The sequence below is a fragment of the Callorhinchus milii genome, unplaced genomic scaffold (genome assembly GCF_018977255.1).
Source record: "Callorhinchus milii isolate IMCB2004 unplaced genomic scaffold, IMCB_Cmil_1.0 Scaffold9, whole genome shotgun sequence".
In the NCBI taxonomy this organism is placed as follows: domain Eukaryota; kingdom Metazoa; phylum Chordata; class Chondrichthyes; order Chimaeriformes; family Callorhinchidae; genus Callorhinchus; species Callorhinchus milii.
Genome location: NW_024704750.1, coordinates 11,941,272 through 11,961,119, shown reverse-complemented (window position 1 = coordinate 11,961,119; position 19,848 = coordinate 11,941,272). Strand labels below are relative to the sequence as shown.

The following is a 19,848-nucleotide window of genomic DNA, read 5'->3' as shown; positions in this document are numbered from 1 at the left end:
AATCACATGGATTTCTGACTGGTTTGGATATTCTTAAGCATGGTGATGGATTTCCAGCGCCTTGGGATGTCCACCCGACGTGAAAGGCGCTATACAAATGTAATCTTGTTGTTGTTTCCATGTGTGTCAGACACTCAGTTAACCAAATAAAGAGTGTCAGCCTAGATTGTGAGTTCAAGATTCTGTTGTGAGACATACGCCCGCAACCTTCTGACTGAGAGACAAGAGTGCTACCAGCTGAACCGGATGATATATTTTATTATTGAAGCTACCAGTTATTATAATACTTCTAAAATTCAATAATCTTCATACCGTAAATCTTCACCTGTGCATTCAAAGTTAGTTTTTAAATGCAATAATTACCATCAGGATCCGAGATCATATCCAGTAGGGATTTGTCGAGTGTGGATTTGCTCATCAGCTTTTCTTCATATTCAAAGTAAACATCTAGTTTGCGAGTCTGCAAGGAGAACTACCTTATTAATGTGAATTATTACAATTAATGTGGTGTAAAAGGGTGTGATGAAAAGGTTGGGTTTCGGATTAAAATATCTGATAAGATTTAATAAAGTGGTGGATCAGTTTCGATGGCCGTAATGGTCTCGTCCTGTTCCTGTTTTTCTATGTTCCTTTTAGGATGGTTTGATAAGGAAAATAAACATGTTTTTGTAGAAAACTGACTGTACGATAAGTAATTACAATTAAGATGCCACTATTACCGTCAATGATGCTTTATAGAACATAGCAGCAGCTTTCATTGGTAACATTTGTCCATTACAGAAAATTGGTGTCAATGCGAGTCACAGAGTAACAAAGGTGATTATGTGCTGAAGTCTGCAGCAAAATATCGGAAAAAAACAGCAGGAAAAACAAAAACATTGCATCAAACATCTGGAAACATAGATAATGAAAACCGCTGTGTGGAATGTTTGCAGCCAGAAACTTGCCTCTTGTTATAATTTTTTTTAAATTCTGGATTTTCACCAAAAGCATTGCATTCTGATGAGATACACAATACCCCACACTCCACCTTATGATACTTCTAGATTCCAACTCAGGAAAGCAGCATTTCCAGTATAATATTAGTTTTCCAAGTATTCCTGTGGTTTCTCTGAAGAAGACTGCCAATACCTATGCAGTTTTGTACTGTGGACTCTAGTTCAATTCCAACTCAGCTCAGTGTCCATCCAAACTCTTCACTCAAGACGTTTATTGCTGGCAAAGGAACCTCTGATCCATCAGTTAGTGCTGGCAACGTAGGTAACAGAAATAAAACAGGACACAGTGTTCCAACCAAATGCTCTGTCCAGTTCCCCTTTGACAAACCATAAGGTTGAAGAGAGTGCTCATACAAGGTCATCAGCACAACATACATACATCTATCTATCCATCTATCTGATTTCTAGCAGCAGAGAGGATTATAAATTAGAACAGTGAAAATAACTGATACAAAGAGAAGCAACCAGTATGAGACAAAATGTACTAATAGATCACTTGCATAAAGAAACAAGTGCTCATCAGGAAAACTCAGGAGATCACTGTGTTTCTCTGAGCGTCTGCAGTGATTCACGCTCAGTGTAACTCAAAAGACTGTGGCAGTCTGTGTTTATGGAATTCACTACCCCAGAAGGCTGTAGATGCTCAGTCCTTGAACATCTTCAAGACTGAGACTGATAGATTTTTAAAAAATAGAGGGATTAGGGGATATGGAGATAGGGCAGGTAATTAGTTAGGTCTGAAGATCAGCCATGATCTTATCAAATGGCGGGGCAGGCTCGGGGGCTGAATGGCCTACTCCTGCTCCTAATTCTTATAGTATCACACATTCACACACGTGACCCTAGGCAGTGAATGTTAGTAGCAAGTTGAAGTAGTGACATATTACAGCCAAACCCAATCTTATGCATGTGAGTGCATTTTCAAGTTAGGATCACCTTGTGGCAAATGGTGTGAAACAATTGACTGACACCCAGCCTAGTCGAGAGGATCAAAGTCAACGGTTATGTTTGCACCACAACCACATCTGAGAACAGCTAACTCTGCAATCGAGCCCAAGAATGTCCAAGTCCATTTCTCAGTACCATGCTTTGTAGCCCACTGAACCAATAGGAAAAATGAGTTAAGCGAATTTTAAACAGACGTATTTCCCTCCGTTCCTCTTTAAAATAAGTTGTATTTTGCTTCAATATTTTCACCCAATTTTTTTTTGCCTCTTCTCCGTACTCTGTTATCGCAATGCTGCTTGCAGACTTTTCTATAGGTGCTACTTCTCAGCTACAGTGCAGACTAAGAGATTCCTCCCTAGCTAATTTGTTTTTCCTTTTTCTCCCCAAACAATCTGACCACGATGGGCAAACTCACTCAAGAAACTGTGATCTTTCTATAGAAATTGCTAATGGCAACTGCTACAGGCAGGCAGCCTTATAGTGGGATTAAAATGCCTAGCACCTCTTTAGGCTCAATGCACCAGATGGCCTCTTCATTTGCTGTAATGCGTAGTATCCGAGGTTCATATGTAAAGAATGGCCATTTGGATTAGTACTGAAGTGTTGCCAGCATCCATGGAATTATGATACATTGTGAGTCAAAATGATGACAGAAAATGATGGTTGAAGAAAAAACTGAAATGATAAGTTTGTTCAACAAAATGTCACTGTGAAATAATTCTATGCCATAAGGCACTTTGGGTAAATGGTTATTTTTTCCTCAGATTCTCATGCTGCTATTTGTTTTCAGCGTCAATAATAATAATCTGTGTTTTTGATACAGCGCCTCATCATGTCGACATGTTTCAAAGCGATTCACAGAATATATTGTGAAGTGAATTGACTGTATATTTTGCGGGCGAAAATAGTTACTTTGAAAGACACTAGATTTTCTAAAAGGGTTCCTAAGCGTTAAGATTTATTTCTTGTTTTCTTTGCCAAAGATAAAGCAAATGGTCCTAGGCTATAGGGAAAGCAGATAGTGTGTGTAATCCAAGACTGCACTTACATCAATCATTTTTAAAAAAATTACCTAGCGCATTGGTGGCCAACCTCTTTGGCTAACCAACAAAATAAATGTCTCTTGATTGAATATTTCTTGGTTAATGGCAAAATCTATGGTATTTTGTAATTTCTATGATTATTTTGTTGGTCAAAAGTTGGCCACCAGCTAGTAGATCCATCAGCTGAAAACTGAGTTTTGTCCGTTCCTAGCTGGAGCATCAGTGTGTGCTGTGTTGAATAAACACCCCCATTTTGTTTTGGTGCAAGGTCAAAATGAATGAAAAATAGGCTTCCTGAGATGCAATACAATACAAAATTACATTTGTAAAGCGCCTTTCAGGTCAGGAGGACAACCCAACACACTGGATAGTCAGGGATTTGGACCCGAGCTGGAAGTCGGGATCGGGGAGGGCAGGAAGGTGGCCGAAGGCTCGGTTGAAGAGGGCTTTGAGATGCGCTTTGAAGGAGGCAATGGAGGGAGCAAGGCAAAAGGAATGTGGGATGGAGTTCCATAGGGTGGGGGCAGAAAGGCTGAAGGTCTGACCACATGGTATCGCTTCTAGGGAATAACAGAGTCATTAAATATCATACCTTGATGTGTTCTAAGACAGCAGTTGCAACATTTGTATGGAGATCAATGAGCCTCTTTTTCTGAAGCAGTTCAGGGAGAGAGCTTTAAAGAGACAAATAAACAAAATGGCCTCAGTAAATTTCACTTAAAAAAAAGCCCATTCGTGGCTTCAATGTTTTATGCAGATGTAATATTTAAAATTTTATGGCACAGATTTTATATATTTGATCATCTGGAATGCACTGGATTATAGGTTACTTCAAGAAGAGCTCACAAAAAGATTACGAATTCAGTATTGAATAAAATAATGTGCAAAGAGACAAACTGAATTTGCTAAATTGGTCTGTCTTGGTATTAAGAGTACTGACACAAATTAAACTCAAAGATAATTTTCTCAATTTACAATTGGAATCAGAAAGAAGATCAAAGAGGATGAGTTGAGAATTTTAAATTCGCTTCCACAGTATATGGGAAAATTCACAGGAGAAATTTTCAGCAAAAATAAATGTCAAATGCCTCATCACAATCTTTGTATTTATAAAAGGAACCCAATTTAATTCCTGTTCCTTTCCAGCCATGGAAGAAACCACTCTGTTCATAACAAAGATAATTTAGACATGAGTAACCAAACAAATATATTCCTTGTCCAAGTTATCTGAGACTGTATTAACACACGTATTAATAATGATCACCTATTCTCTGAAGATAGGATAAAATAAAATTGTTTTGTCCAGTGAAAACTTAATTACTTGCAGTCCAATTATTCCCCATATACAGAAATTGTATAATCTGTTCCTCCTCAGCTCCTGACCATTGCCCATATACACCGACAGCCTGGCCGCCCACCCCCCACCACCATGATACTTCAATGCAGTAATGGGGAGCGTTGCACAGATACAAACAATTATAATCTGTCACTATGATCAACAAAATTTCAGTAAATAAAAAACATTTACGTATGAATAAAAATGTTACTTGCAAATTATTAACTTATATCTCTTTTGGGTATTGCTCACCTGACTGCAGACGTTAGTTTGGCAGTGTTGTCAGAAAGCATGCTAATAGCACCTTCATCCTCTCCCTCTAGCCCCTGTAAAGCAAGTCACAGATCTTATTTCAAGGGGAAAACATTCCAGACTAACTATTTTCCTTGCATTTCAGAGTGTGTAAATTCAGTCTTCATTTGGGAAGTTTTCTATAGTTCTTAAAAGAACCTGTATACAGAGGGACTTTTCAAATTAAGATTCAATTTAAGAATTTGCCAAAGTTTGAACACTTTGAAATAAGTCAGTTACCGCAACTGACTTTCTTTCAGAAAAGAAAAAGGCTGCAGATTTCAGTCTGAGAGCTGTCTCTGACACTCAAATGGATAACACCAATTTGGTTACATTTAGACATTCCTGCCTCCTGCTGGATGATTATGCAGTTTTAGTGGATTACTCAGAAGACCCTATCCTGTGCTTTCTAAGCAAAATGAAGTGTATTCGCTTTGAAATTCCTACTTACCATGATACTTTTCAAATGTTTGACTTCATCTTCTTGTGTCCTATAAGAATCTAGTTCTTGCTGGACTGACTCCGCTACCTCTGGAAAAGGACTGCAAACCAGAAGAGATCAGGGATTCATAATATAAATTGAGATTTTATGTCTGATATTCAAATTAAAAGTACATCGACTAGCAAAGATGTGGACAACATCCACAACTCTCCAAATAAAGCATTCAAAATTCAGTAATGTAATGGAGGATAGTCACTTCCCTGTATGCATGAAAGTAAAATTCAGAAGACAAACTGCTATCAGGCTACTATTTCACATCTCCAAACAGTAGTGTCAAAGACAGGTGAGGCTGCTCTTATCTGGTAAGTAATAATAATAATCCTTGCATTTGATATAGCACTTTATCATGTCTTCGAGACATTTCAAAGCGCTTCACAGAATTTACTGTAAAGTGAATTGACTGTATATTTTGTGGGTGAAACACCCACAAAACACCCACAAATGGCACCTTAACCCAGGGTGACCTAAAAGAGGGGAATAGATTTCACAATATATTAGAGATGTGAAGGAAGCAAGAATCAGTGGACAAATTACAATGATTAAAAAAAATATTGTTTATATATAGGTACCAACCACAAAAGAAAAACATCTCTTGTCCCTCTCCTGAAACTGAAATATATGAAGACTGCATATAATTAACATTGTTGTATGCAGATCTTGCTTACAAAAAATATGACGACTGCACTTTGTCAAGCGCTTTGAGGCATCCACCTGATGCAAAAGGTGCTGTATCGAATACAAGTATTATTATTACAATGAAATTATTATAATGAAATCAAAAGATACAAATTGTAAAAATAATAAATACCCAAGTAATCTCTCAAAGTCACTTTTGCAATGTGATTGAAAACCAAAATACAGTACGTAAATTACAAAAAGGACGTTGATTGTGAATAGAACACGGGATTCTCTGAATTGGTAATATGATTCATCAAAGTAGCTAAGATAAATGTGTACTTTAAATGGTATTATTTCCAGTTAAATGTACATTCAGCAGTTCAGACAACTATTTGGGATGAAATTCAGTTATACCTTACATATTTCATTCAAATAAAACTGACCAGCTTATAAATAAAATAATCAGAGTGATACCACAACTCTTCTGTGTAACAGAATCTCACACACAAATAGACTCTTAAAGATTACGTTTACAACATTTTGACCAGAAAAATATCAGTAAATATTAAGAGAATACTTCTCTTTGAGCTGATATTTGCATCAATTGAAGATTTAAAATATAATGTCTGCTACATAAACCTTTCTTCTGATACTTCTTACGAGTGTTAACATCACTAATAAAAAATTCAATACCAATGTTTAATTACCTGCCTTTGTGTCTTTGCCAAAAATGATCAGCACCCGTCAAGTCATAGGTTTTCTTATTCTTTTTCTTTGGTCGTGCTCCTGCAGGAGATGTTTCCTGTCCTGGGGTTTCTTCTAGGTTGACCCTATTCAAAAGGAAATCCTGAAAGAAAACTGCAAGTATTACAAGATAGGCTAATAAAGGCAAATACTTTAACTTGATGTAGTCCCATCTTGATGGAGAATTTAATATTTTCAATATACTTTGTTCCGCAATAATATTAATTATCTTACTCCAGGTGACTTACATGGGACTCTGATGATGTGCAACAACAGTGAGGATATTTATAACAACAACAAATGACATACGTGATTTTATCTGGTAGAATAACAATAATAATTCTCGGATTTGATATAATGCCTTATCACATCATTGAGTCATCTCAAAGCACTTCACAGAATATACTGTAAAGTGTGTAATGGAAACTCAGGCTTTCTGTAAACCTTATGAAAAAAAATTCTCATCAGTTAGTACATACAAGATGTCTAAATAGGAAATGTAAACTCCATTTTTATCCTGAGTGCCGAAAACAAAGGTTTGCAAACCACGCTGAAGAAAAAATTATTAATAATTTGATCACTCACTCCACGATTGTTCGTGGGACACCGCTGTGCGTAATTGGCTGCCGTGTTTCGCCCACAAGATACACAGTAAATTCACTTTACAGCGTATTCTGTGAAGTGCTTTGAGACGTTTCAAAGACATGATAAAGCATCACATCAAATGCTATTATTATTATAAAAAAATTGACATTAAGTTGTTGATTTCAGAAGGGTGCCAGAGGTTTGAGTTATCTCCACAAAGAAATTTCAGATTTTTCTGTGAGCTAAAAATATAATTTTGTCTTTGAGGAAAGTATAAAATTTGAGTACAAAACTTTGAAATGTGCTCGTGGTAAATTATTTGTAGTGGGTTTTCAGTTCATGACAGTCCTTAAAGTATGCTTTTATGGCTGATCGTTAGGGATCATCTAGATACATGGTGATGTTCCAGATGAGTCTGAATAGCATATATTCTCCTGGTTGTTTGCTTGAGTTCAAGTTTGTGCAAGTTGGGACTTAAATATATTTTGAAATGTTCTGAATGTGGAAAATGTGATCTTTGACATGACAAAAAAAAGTTTAATTTTGGCAAATGCAGTATTAGTCATGGTAACAGTCCAAACAGGAAAAAAGTTACCCCTTTCAATTTTAACAATTGTAAAGGACAAGACAGTCAAGCACAAATAATATTCTGATACTCACAAAACCTTTGAGCTGCCCAGAGATGTAGAAATGTGGCACAAGTTGACTCACCCTCTGACAGATTTTATTTATTTAGATTTGATTTCTTCCTTCCTCATGAGGAAAATACCTGACTTACATAAGGCATCTGGAAAAGCATCAGGTAGGATGTCATAAACGTAAGTTTTCTCTCTATTGCTAATCTTAATTTATTTGAAATTTACCTGATTTGTATTGCATGCAGAATGGAGTGCACATACAACAGTCTAGTATTTTTTTTGTAAGATTTGTAGAGTTTCCATTTCACACATCATTTCACCAGTTAAAAAGGATACCACAGACAGGCTCCAAGATGTTTTGCACTTAATGGACTAAGAATTTGAAGTGATAAATTGCCCATTCATTATTTTTATATTGTTGTGTTCCTTCCCATGTCCAACTTCTTAACAAAATAACTTCCCAACGTTTAAATCAATTTGACCCAAGTCTATTTCATTAAGAAAACAATGAAAGTTAACACCATACTGGAGAACAATAACCAATTAAGGATGGCTTTATCCAGAACACCCCCATTTCAGCAAATATAATGAAGCACACTTAGACTATGACAGGACCAATCAACCATGAGATCAGTGGTCTTCCTATCGTTAGAGCCGGGCATTCTGAAGTCAGAGCTGCGCTAGCGCACTGGGAGCAATTGGGCTAGCTCATTGCTGTAGCAAACAGAGAAACAGTCTCAGGTTGCTATCTAAGAGGATTTCTCTACAGGTGGGAGATGGATCGTATAATAATTAAAAATAATAATCTTTGCATTTGATATAGCGATTTTCACATCTTCTAGACGTCTCAAAGCGCTTCACAGAATATACTGCTAAGTGAATTGACTGTATATTTGTGTGTGAATATTTCTGAATATTCAGTTGTGTGCTGTGTGCAGAAGGAAATAAAATCTCGGTAGAATCTCAGCACCATCTACTGGTGAGTACATGTTGGTACCAAATTAATACGCTGGAATTTCATAAATGCAGTTCATAAAGTAGCTTGTGTTGTGATTGCATTCATTTAGCTCCACAAGTTTAGATTTGATTTCCATGAAGGCAATAAAAGCATGATTATCAAATAAAATCAAACTTTTTTAAACAAACAAAAATGGTACGTTTGGATTTCTTACCAGGACGTCATGAACCAGGGCCTGGTACGTCCATGTATGGTGCAACGGGGTAGCCAAGTCTATATTTCGGTCAACAAGGACTAACAAAGGTCTTTGGAAACTGCAGAATAAATTCAAAACATTTATAATTGTTGGTATAGTGGAGCTTTGTTATACCGCGGTAGTTGGTGATAATAAAATCCCAACCTGCACTATAACAGGGTACTTCCGGATTCACTGCGCACATATTCAACATACAGAAAGTGACCCTGGCAGAGTCCTATGAAATGGAAGCCAGCCATGCTCACTTCGCACGCACCAGCTGGCTTTTCTGAAGCACCAACGGAGACAGTTCTCTCACTTGGGATTTTTGGTGTATGTAAATGTCGGGACCCACACGCCAACCACACTATAAGCGAGCCCTGCTTATTATGAGGTGCCTTGTAACAAGTTCTACTCTATAACGAACCACTTGTTAAGTTTTATTTCTCACAGTTCAAGTACATCCAAATAATAACTGCACTTCATGTTTTATTTGCAATCTGACCATCATCCACTTGCTAATTATAGCAGAATCAAATAGTTTTTAATTACTTGAACCAAAGTAATTCACTTAAGTAGCACAATTAACGATTTTATTAATGCTGTAACAGTTAATTAGTGAGCATCTACTAGACTGAGTCATTCAGTAACACCAGGATTGTCTTTTTCATTCTCTTCTGCAACTAGACATTTACACCCAAAGGAGCATGCATAAAAATAGGCCTCTGATGAAAACCTGCCATACTTATATCTCCTGCTTAATAATTCAAACTATATAAATACACCCTTCACTAAACTGCCTTCGTTCCACCGGGTCTGGCCTCCTCCTCGTCCCCGAATCCTCCGCTCCAGTATCGGCAGCCGTGCCTTCAGCCACTACGCCCTGAGGCTCTAGAACTCCCTTCCTCACTCCCTTCGCCTCGCCCCCTCTCTTTCTATTTTCAAGTCTTGGCTGAAGACCTTTCTTTTCGACTGTGCCTTTGGTCACCTTCCTCCCCCTCTCCCTGGCTCGGCCCCGGGATCCGTTACTGTGAAGCGCTCTGAGATGCCGTCCAGCTTGGAGGGCGCTATATAAATACAAGTTGTTGTTGTTGTAAACTCCTTAAGATATTGAAGGTTATTGAATTCTCAGTGTTCCTGAATCACCATCTGAATAATTGCCCCCTTCTTTCAGATTCTATCAGCTTCATTCTCACATTCACTTTGTCTGTTAAATATATCAAGGCTTGTGGCATAAGAATACTCAACATGAATTCCATAAATCCTACCGGTTCACCGTGAAAAAGTTACACACAATCAAAATCCTTATTACTGAAGGAATATCTTTGCTCTTGTACCTGAATTGTCCCCCAGCAAGAGTGTCTCCTGTGAAGAGACTGTTTCTGGCATCTCGTAGGTTTTCTCGAAGCTTCTTATCCAGTTTCTAAAAGGATAAAGAATTGGAAGTTATTTTAAATTGCATAAATGTCTATACATATATAATGACAATCAAAGAATGCTGACAAAACAGTTCTCACTGTGCTCTGTTTTTAAAATAAGGTTTATTTGCCCACTATCACCCAATTCCCTTATCTCTCACTCGGCTCAGGCTTCCTTTATAATTTTCCTATGTGAAAGATGCTACTGATACAAGTGAAATTTGCTGGGGTAGCTGCCGTTTCCCCACTCCGATACACATAACTAATACTGACTCTCCCATATTTTATTTTTGAGAAACCAAGATGAAGGAAAAGCTAAGGTCCAGTTTGCAGGGTTACCACAAAGGTTAGTTTGAGAAAATGTAAACTGAAAGTGTTTAGTGACACCAAGCTGGGTCTACAGAAGCCTGCAGATTGCAGCTGAAAGAAAGACGTTTCAGTCTTAATGAAGAATGAGCCGGTGTAGGGAGCAGTACAAATAGTCTTAGTTTCAACAATGCGAGGATGCAGGGTGGAGGAATAATGTGTATATACTACATGAAAACACTAACAAATTCTGATTTTAAATAGTGTTTGACAAATAATGGTTCCTACTGTGTAGGGACCACAGTAGAGTGGAGTGGAGTCCTGTAGCTCAGTGGTTAGAGCACTCGCTTTGCAAGCGAGAGACCTGAGTTCAATTTCAGGCAGGGTGAAACGTTGGGCAAGTTTCCTTACTCCACACGCCTAATAATAATCCCTCCAATAATAAATTGGTCATTTTCAATCTACGACTGTTTGTGGGACATTGCTGTGTGCAATTGGCTGCCGCGTTCGCCCACAGATATACAGTCAATTCACTTTACAGTGTGTTCTGTGAAGCGCTTTGGGACGTCCTCCCGACGTGAAAAGCGCTATATCAAATGCAAGGATTATTATTATTTTTATATATACTGTATACATTTGCAAAATATCATAATTAAAGCTGAAATTTGAGGTTCATAAAAATCCTTTCTTATTCAGACGCACAAAGATTGCTCATATTTCAAAATGAGTATCAAGAAACTTTTATCAAAGGATAGAGGTATCTGACATTTCTATCACCTTGCCTCTCAGGGAGAAGAGATAATTTGTAAATTAAATTAGATTTCTTTACTGACTGGAAACAAACACCATTATCAACTGAAAGGACTTTATAAAATGATTCCATTCTTTTGGCCGATATATTATGTCTCAGGCCTCAAACTTCAATCACATAAACTAAAGAGGTTAAAATGCATTTCCTACCACTGCCACCATTTCAGCTGCATTTCCTCGAGGACACCTTATGATTGGAACAGCACCTATGTGCAAAAGACACCATTAGGACTAACATAAGACTTAGAAAATACAGTAAACCCCTGGATTGCAGGATTCTGGGTAGCCAGACCTAGCCAGACCGCATGTGAAGACTCCCTCTCTCCTATCACACACCCCTGCCTCAGCATGCTCGCTGGCTCACCATACTCACCTATTGTAACAAAAAAGCAGAAAAGGCTATCCACAAGTGTGTCCATTATGATCTCCATTTCAGTGTCCGTGATGTCAGGTCGATTGATTGCTGAAACAAACATAAACCACATAAACTGTAACCAGCCAGTTGTACTAGATTACGGTGATTTCTATTTTTATGTACTCCCAAGAATTTACGTACACAATGATCTGAATAACTTGAACTGGTACCCAAAAATCAACTTCTACCTTAAAACAAACCACAAACCACTTCTTTTAAAAGAGAATTTCAACATACAATTTTTAAAAAAAATATATAGATCCTGTACCATGATACGAGACCAGCTCCTTGTTCTGGTTGCATAGGACAAACATATCATCTTCCAAAGTGATAAAGTTTAGATACTGATCAAATACCTGCAAAAATAAACATACCCCAAATTGTGAGAAAGACCAGAAACTAATTCAAGTCAACTTATACAATAATTATGTACACATTTTCATTTTGCTGTTACATATTCCGATATAGATGCAAAGTGAGGAAAAGTTAAAAGATCAGTCACTGATCTTTTATTAGATCTTATGATGACCGACACTTTTACCTTGGCCACTTGAGCTACTGCATTAGTACTCAGAGCTGCACTAGCAATGTCTTCCAGTTTACTTCTTGAAATTGCTGAGATGAAGTTTAAGTAATAAGACTCGTAGAACTGGTTTCGAAGATCCTATCCAAAAAAAAATTAACAGCAGTTAGATTGTGGCTTTATCATGCTTCATAATGATCACATTTTTTGTAAGCAAAAAAGTACATAAAATTCTTGAAAAGTTTGGAAAATTTCAAATACTGTACTAAAATTTTACATTCTAGAAAATCCAAACTTTGCTTCCACAAACAAACTTTATACCCAAGAGGAACATGCAATTACCTGACATATCCGGTCAACATTTTCTTCTGTTGGCATTACAAAATATATTGCTGGAACATCTGGAATAGGATCTCGATCGGAGTGTAAAAGTCTAAAAAAATTCAAATACAAAACAATCGCCAGGTTATAATTTTTAAAAATGTTTTCCATATGTTCATTTTTAAATTACTGCGGCAAGCATGATTATAAATTTCACGAAACAGCTACCTCCGAATTCTGGATACCGGATGTCGCGGGGTTTAACATATCCACACAAAAGTGAAAGAATTCGAATATATAATGCACATTTAAATACTCTTCATTCTACTGTGTTCTACTGACGCTTTTTGGGGTGGTTAGCTGGGTGTTTGACACATGCGGAAACCCATCACCATGTTAAAGAGTATCCAAATCAGACTGAGAATTCTACATGTGGAAATATCTGTTTCTGGAATTGAATGTTCTACTGTAGTGAAAGCAGTAGTAGAAGTGTAGAAGTTCAAGGCTGAATTTGTCTTACAGATGCAACGTGATGCCCATGTCTCTCAATTCTTTCACGGATAGCAATGGTGAAATGATGTCTTGACCAAATCGGTCATAAATGAGAATCTGCAATAGAAAGTTATTTTATAAAAAGGTTGCAGAAGACCAAACAGACCAAATTCACAACACCTACTGCATTCCCAACCACCACAAAGATTTATTCACAAAACATACAGTCAATTCACTTTACAGTATATTCTGTGAAGTGCTTTGAGACGTATAGAAGATGCGATAAGGTGCTATATCAAATACAAGGATTATTATTATAATTATAACGAGTACCATGCTGTTCTCTACCAATGTGATTATTATTATTACAATAATAATCACAATCCAGTCACTCCGCATTACTCTCTGCTGGAGGAAATGCTTCATTTGCAATAGTATAGCTCTTGAAATGTGATTCTTTTGATTTTGCACAGTTGATTATATCTCTGTCATACATCATATCCTATGATTCCAAGTTTTGTATAAACTATATTTGACTTTCAATGAGTGGTTTACATTCTTAATGAAGATGTTAACATTGTTAAAAACTTCACAAGTACTTTCCTTTTCAATTTATAACGAGTACCATGCTGTTCTCTACCAATGTGCTCCATTTTCATTTACTTTTTCCGTCCAACATATCACAATAGTAATAATGAAATTACAATGTTTTAAAAATGCAGAGTTTAAAACATCAGCAGAAAAAGGGTCCCCTTTGGATTGAGTACATTTCTGGCAGAAACACAGAACAGATTAAGTAAATTTCAACATTTCCTACCTTCCATACGGCCTCTGTGGTGCTGTTTTTGACAGGAATTACATTGAAGTTTAACATTCGCTTTAAAGCAGCTGTAGGGAAAAAATGAAAAGCTTTACTGGATTTTAAACTATCATATATTATCCCACTTCATCCCTTATTGCAGCTTCAGATCCTCCTAGATTTTCAGAATGCTCTTAATTGGCTCAATGCAATTCTTCAAGTACTGTAGTTCATTAGATCCACATGTTCACAAGGTTTATTTCTAACTATTTAAACAGTTATGGGATTATGCGCCACTTTGCTACACTTAATTAGATTTATTCTGTGCTGATAGAACTTCTATGATTTTCCAGGATAATGTGTTGTGCAGAGAAGCCCCAAAAGCAGCAACATTGCACATGCTTGATGAGCCAATTGGCCACCTCCTGTCCAGAAATTTCTGTCTATCATTAAACAAGTATTTTTCTACAGTCTTCACCGTAGAAGACACTGGAAACATACCAAAAATAGAGGACCAAGAAGACAATGGTATCGAGCAATTTAGGGAGATTAACATTAGTAAAGAGATGGTTCTAGGTAAATTGTCGGGTCTTAAAACCGATAAATCCCCTGGACCGGATGGCCTGCATCCGAGAGTTTTAAAGGAGGTGGCTACTGAGATAGTGGATGGCATGTCTATAATCTTCCAAAAGTCTGTGGATACTGGAAAAGTTCCCATTGATTGGAAGATTGCAAACGTAACTCCACTATTTAAGAAGGGTGGGAGAGAAAATAGGGAAAACTATAGACCAGTTAGTTTGACGTCAGTTGTAGGGAAAATTCTTGAGTCCTTAATAAAAGACGTAGTTATGGGATACCTGGAAGACCATAAAAAGATTAGGCAGAGTCAACATGGCTTTACAAAAGGGAAGTCATGCTTGACTAACCTTTTAGAATTTTTTGAGGATGTATCCAGCAGGTTGGATAAGGGGGAACCAGTAGATGTGGTATATTTGGATTTTAGGAAGGCATTTGACAAGGTGCCACACAAAAGGCTGTTACTCAAGATCAAGGCCCACGGGATTAATGGGAAAATATTAACATGGATAGAAGAGTGGCTATCGGGTAGAAAGCAGAGAGTAGTGATAAACGGATCATTCTCGAATTGGCAGGATGTAACTAGTGGAGTGCCACAAGGATCAGCGCTTGGGCCTCAGCTATTTACCATTTACATCAATGATCTGGACGAGGACATTGAATGTAATGTGTCTAAATTCGCGGATGATCCTAAACTAGCAGAGTGAGCTCTCAGGATGATGCAAAAATATTGCAACAAGATATAGATAGGCTAGGGGAGTGGGCAAGTAGGTGGCAGATGGAATTCAATGTTAGCAAGTGTGAAATTATTCACCTAGGTAGCAAGAATAAAAGAACAGATTATTTTCTGGAAGGGGAGAAGTTAGATAGTGTTAGTATTCAAAGGGATTTGGGTGTCCTTGTACACCAGTCCCAAAAAGTTAGTTTGCAGGTGCAGCAAGCAACTAAGAAGGCGAACGGCATGTTAGCGTTCATTTCGAAAGGTTTAGAATATAAGAGTAGGGAAGTCTTGCTGCAACTGTATAGGGCTTTGGTGAGACCGCACCTAGAGTATTGTGTGCAGTTTTGGTCTCCTTATTTAAAAAAGGACATACTTGCCCTAGAGGGGGTGCAGCGTAGATTCACTCGGTTAGTTCCTGGGATGAGGGGACTGACCTATGAGGATAGGCTGAATAAACTAGGGCTGTATTCTCTAGAGTACAGAAGAATTAGGGGGATCTTATTGAAACTTATAAGATTCTTAAAGGGCTGATAAAGTAGACACAGAGGGACTGTTTCCCCTGGTAGGAGAATCTATAACCAGGGGTCACAGTCTTAAAATTAAGGGTCAGCCTCTTAGAACAGAGTTGAGGAAACATTTCTTCACTCAGAGGGTAGTGAACTTATGGAATTCACTACCCCAGAAGGCTGTAGATGCTCAGTCCTTGAACATTTTCAAGGCTGAGACTGATAGATTCTTGAAAAATAGAGGGATGAGGGGATATGGGGATAGGGCAGGTAATCAGAGTTAGGTGAGAAGATCAGCCATGATCTTATTGAATGGCGGAGCAGGCACGAAGGGCCGAATGGCCTACTCCTGCTCCTAATTCTTATGTTCTTATGTTCTCCCCACAGACAGATCCAATTTGTACCCTGACCAGATTCTCAGCCTGCCCAAATGATCAACAGTGCAAGTTTCACCTCACTGACAATTTGGACAGACAGATCGAGTTGTGAATCATGAATCTTGAACAAGTGCAAAGCATAAACTCTTTGGGGTCCAACAATAACACATTTAAGATAATTCATACACAAACAAACCCTCATGTAGAACAAGTACAGCTATCAGCCTGGCTCAGTTGATAGCACTCTCACCTCAGAGTAAGAGATTCTGGGTTCAAGACTCATGTCGGAACTTTTGAGCTCAAAGCCTAGGCAGGACTGGGGGAAATGTTGTTATCAGATGATGAGACAGTAGGGTCAAGGAATCTTGTGGAAAGTTGGATAGCAAAACATCAAAACTTTCCTAAACTTATTTTTGTGAGGAAGGACTTTAATGGGAGTTTTCCGGGGAGGATTTACTTCAAAGTGTACCAATTTTTTAAAGAGCTTTCTCACTAACAATTGAGTTCGAGCAAGTATAGGTCCTAAGATAAAGCAGCTGATCTATCTCAAGACCTATATAAAACACTAGCATTGTTTACAGAGCTATAGTTACAAAATGTAAATAAACAAAGAGAATGTTCAGCTATTTAGTAACAGTAACAACACACCATCAGAACTCCATTATAAAAGTTGACCAATATTTATAAATATATACCATTTCAATAAGAGAATCTAAAGAAACTGACAACACTAGGTACCTACACCTTGTAAACAATTTAAACAGAAGCACTCAAGATACTGACTTTGACAACCACTACAATTTGCATTAAATATCACCCTTTACTCAGGGATGCATCTCGGAGCGCTTAAATACTTTATTAATTCAGCTCCATCAGCTTCCTCACACAATAGGCTCAGGAAGAACTCCAAGCACGTTATCTCATTCAATGATTGTTCTGGGATTCACGTATTTTCACTGCCTGCATACTGTATTTTCAAAAAAGAACTGTGGAACTTTTCTGTCACTTTTGATATTTTATGCAAACTGACTTTATTTATCAAACTATTTTAAATAGAGCAGTGAGTATCTGAAGGGACTGTCAGTGAACGCGAACATTTCAGGTGATTGCACAGTCCAGACGAATGAAACTTACAATCACCAACATCTGAACTCAAGGTGGCGGTTTGGTTCAGTTTGTAGGACTCTCACTTCTGAGTCAAAAAATTGTGACTTCAAGCTTCACAACAGGGCTTTGAACTCAGTTTAAGATTCATGGATTCATCCTGCATTCGATGCAGCTTCTTTCGCCTCCTTTTATCTCTTAAGGAGATAAAACTTTTAAGTGCAGTGATTGTGGTTTGCAGCCAAGAGCACCTTCGCATGTTGTCCTGACCACAGCTCCCCACCCACACACACCAGTCTGAGATGATATTCCAAAGTAGTGCTTGCTGTGTACTGCTTTGTTGCAGGTGCCGTACATCAGAGGAGATACTGAACCCATCTGGCTGTTCCGATGGATGTTAAAGATCCCACGGCTGTATCTCTTACACTGTCCTGGCCAAAAATCGCACCCCCCACCCCACCCGACCCCGGGGTAAAATTGGGTCATTCGCTTCATAGCTGTTTACGCGTAATATTACCGTGCGCAAATTGGTTGCAAAATACAGTCACTACACTTAACAGTCTCCTTAAATCTTGAATCTCCTTAAGTGCTTCCAGGCGCCATTCGGAGGCGAAAGAAGCTGCATGGAATGCAGAATGAATCCAGGAATGACAAAAGCTGCTTGTTGTTCAGGTAACATCAAGGCAAAGGGGCACATCGGGAAGGGCAGTCCATCAACCACCCCCCCACCCACACCCTGCTTCCCCCACCGCCCTCGTCCTCCCCCCCCAACCCCTGATACCCCCACCCCCCTCGTCCTCCCCCCCCACCCCCTGCTACCCTCCTCGTCCTCCCCCCCCACCCCCTGCTACCCTCCTCGTCCTCCCCCCCCACCCCCTGCTACCCTCCTCGTCCTCCCCCCCCACCCCCTGCTACCCCCCTCCAAGAAGTGGGCAGCTCTGTGTCTCTGCTGCGAGGACGATGGCCGGCGGCGGGGGGGTGGGTGGGGGGGGAGGATGGCCGGCGGGGGGGGGGGGGGAGGATGGCCGGGCGGGGGGGGTGTGGGCGGGGGGCGGGTGTGGGTGGGGGGAGGATGGCCGGCGGCGGGGGGTGGGTGGGGGGAGGATGGCCGGCGGCGGGGGGGTGGCTGCCCCCTCTCGCTCACTCCGCCGCCACAGGCCTCGGGAGGGCGACTTCCAGGCGGCAGCAGCTCGGCCACCCGACGCCCCCGCTCTTCGCTCTCATCGCGGCCGGTCGAGGCCTGCAGAGGCGGCCCGGGTCGCCTGTGCCGCCGCGGGTCAGCGCCTCCGGCCCGGCCTCCCGCTGGGGGGCGGTTGCGGTACTCACTGATCTGCTTGTCTCTGACGGACGCCGCCATGTTTGCTCCCCGGCTCAGGGCGACGTTGCCGGGATGACGTGGCGCCTGCGGCTCGCGGCCGCTTCATTACCGTAATGTGGCGAAAAGAGCGACTCCGCAATGTCCTGAACTCGGCTCCACACCCCACACCCCCCACTACACACACACACACACCCCACCACACACACCCCCCCCACTACACACACACACCCCCCACCACACACACACACCCCCCCCCCACACACACCCACATACACACCCCACCACACACACACACACACATACACCCCCCCCCCACACACACACACACACACCCCACTAGACACACACACACACCCCACCACACCCCCCACACACACACACCCCCACTACACACACACACACACACACCCCACTACACACACACCCCCCCCACCACACACACACACCCCCCACCACACACACACACCCCACCACACACACACACCACTACACACCCCACCACACACACCCCCCCCACACACACACCCACATACACACCCCACCACACACACCCCCCCCACACACACACACATACACCCCCCACCACACACACACCCCACCACACACACACCCACATACACCCCCCCCCACCACACACATACACTCCCCCACACCCCCCCCCCACACACCCCACCCCCACATACACACACACACCCCCCACACACACCCCACCACACACACATACACACCCCACCCACCCCCCACATACACATACACCCCACACACACACACACATACACTCCCCACCACACACACCCCCACACACACATCCCCCACCACACACACACACCCCCACACACATCCCCCCACCACACACACATACACCCCCACCCCCACCACACACACATACACCCCCCACCCCCACCACACCCACACCCCCACCACACACATACACCAACCCCCCACACACACACCCCCCCCACCACACACACCCCCCTACACACATACACCAACCCCCCACACACCCACCACCACACACACCCCTCCCCCCCACACACACACATACACCCCCCACCACACACACATACACCCACACACCCCCCCCACCACACCACACATACACCCACACACCCCTCCCCACACATACACCCACACACCCCCCCACCCATACACCCCCCCACCCACCCCCACATACACTCCTACCCCCCACACACGTACACCCCCCACCCCACACACGTGCACACCAGCCACATTCGGGCAGGGAGTCCACTCATTCAGCTCCTGTTA

At 40.7% G+C, this 19,848-nt stretch overlaps 1 protein-coding gene across 1 annotated transcript in view; it reads right to left on the bottom strand.

The window, feature by feature from the left end:
* Positions 1-18,774, bottom strand: part of scfd1 (sec1 family domain containing 1) — a 46,116-nt gene extending 27,342 nt beyond the window's left edge. Inside the window, exons 1-15 of the mRNA XM_042337886.1 lie at positions 18,591-18,774; positions 13,999-14,069; positions 13,210-13,298; positions 12,711-12,801; positions 12,387-12,509; positions 12,114-12,201; positions 11,804-11,893; positions 11,581-11,636; positions 10,234-10,319; positions 8,876-8,975; positions 6,444-6,583; positions 5,068-5,158; positions 4,578-4,651; positions 3,582-3,663; positions 364-460 (exon numbers count right to left, since the gene is read on the bottom strand). Coding sequence (XP_042193820.1) covers positions 364-460; positions 3,582-3,663; positions 4,578-4,651; positions 5,068-5,158; positions 6,444-6,583; positions 8,876-8,975; positions 10,234-10,319; positions 11,581-11,636; positions 11,804-11,893; positions 12,114-12,201; positions 12,387-12,509; positions 12,711-12,801; positions 13,210-13,298; positions 13,999-14,069; positions 18,591-18,621 — 1,309 coding nt within the window. The 5' untranslated portion in view covers positions 18,622-18,774. The remainder of the gene's footprint in view (positions 1-363; positions 461-3,581; positions 3,664-4,577; positions 4,652-5,067; positions 5,159-6,443; positions 6,584-8,875; positions 8,976-10,233; positions 10,320-11,580; positions 11,637-11,803; positions 11,894-12,113; positions 12,202-12,386; positions 12,510-12,710; positions 12,802-13,209; positions 13,299-13,998; positions 14,070-18,590) is intronic.
* Positions 18,775-19,848: the final 1,074 nt, after the last annotated feature.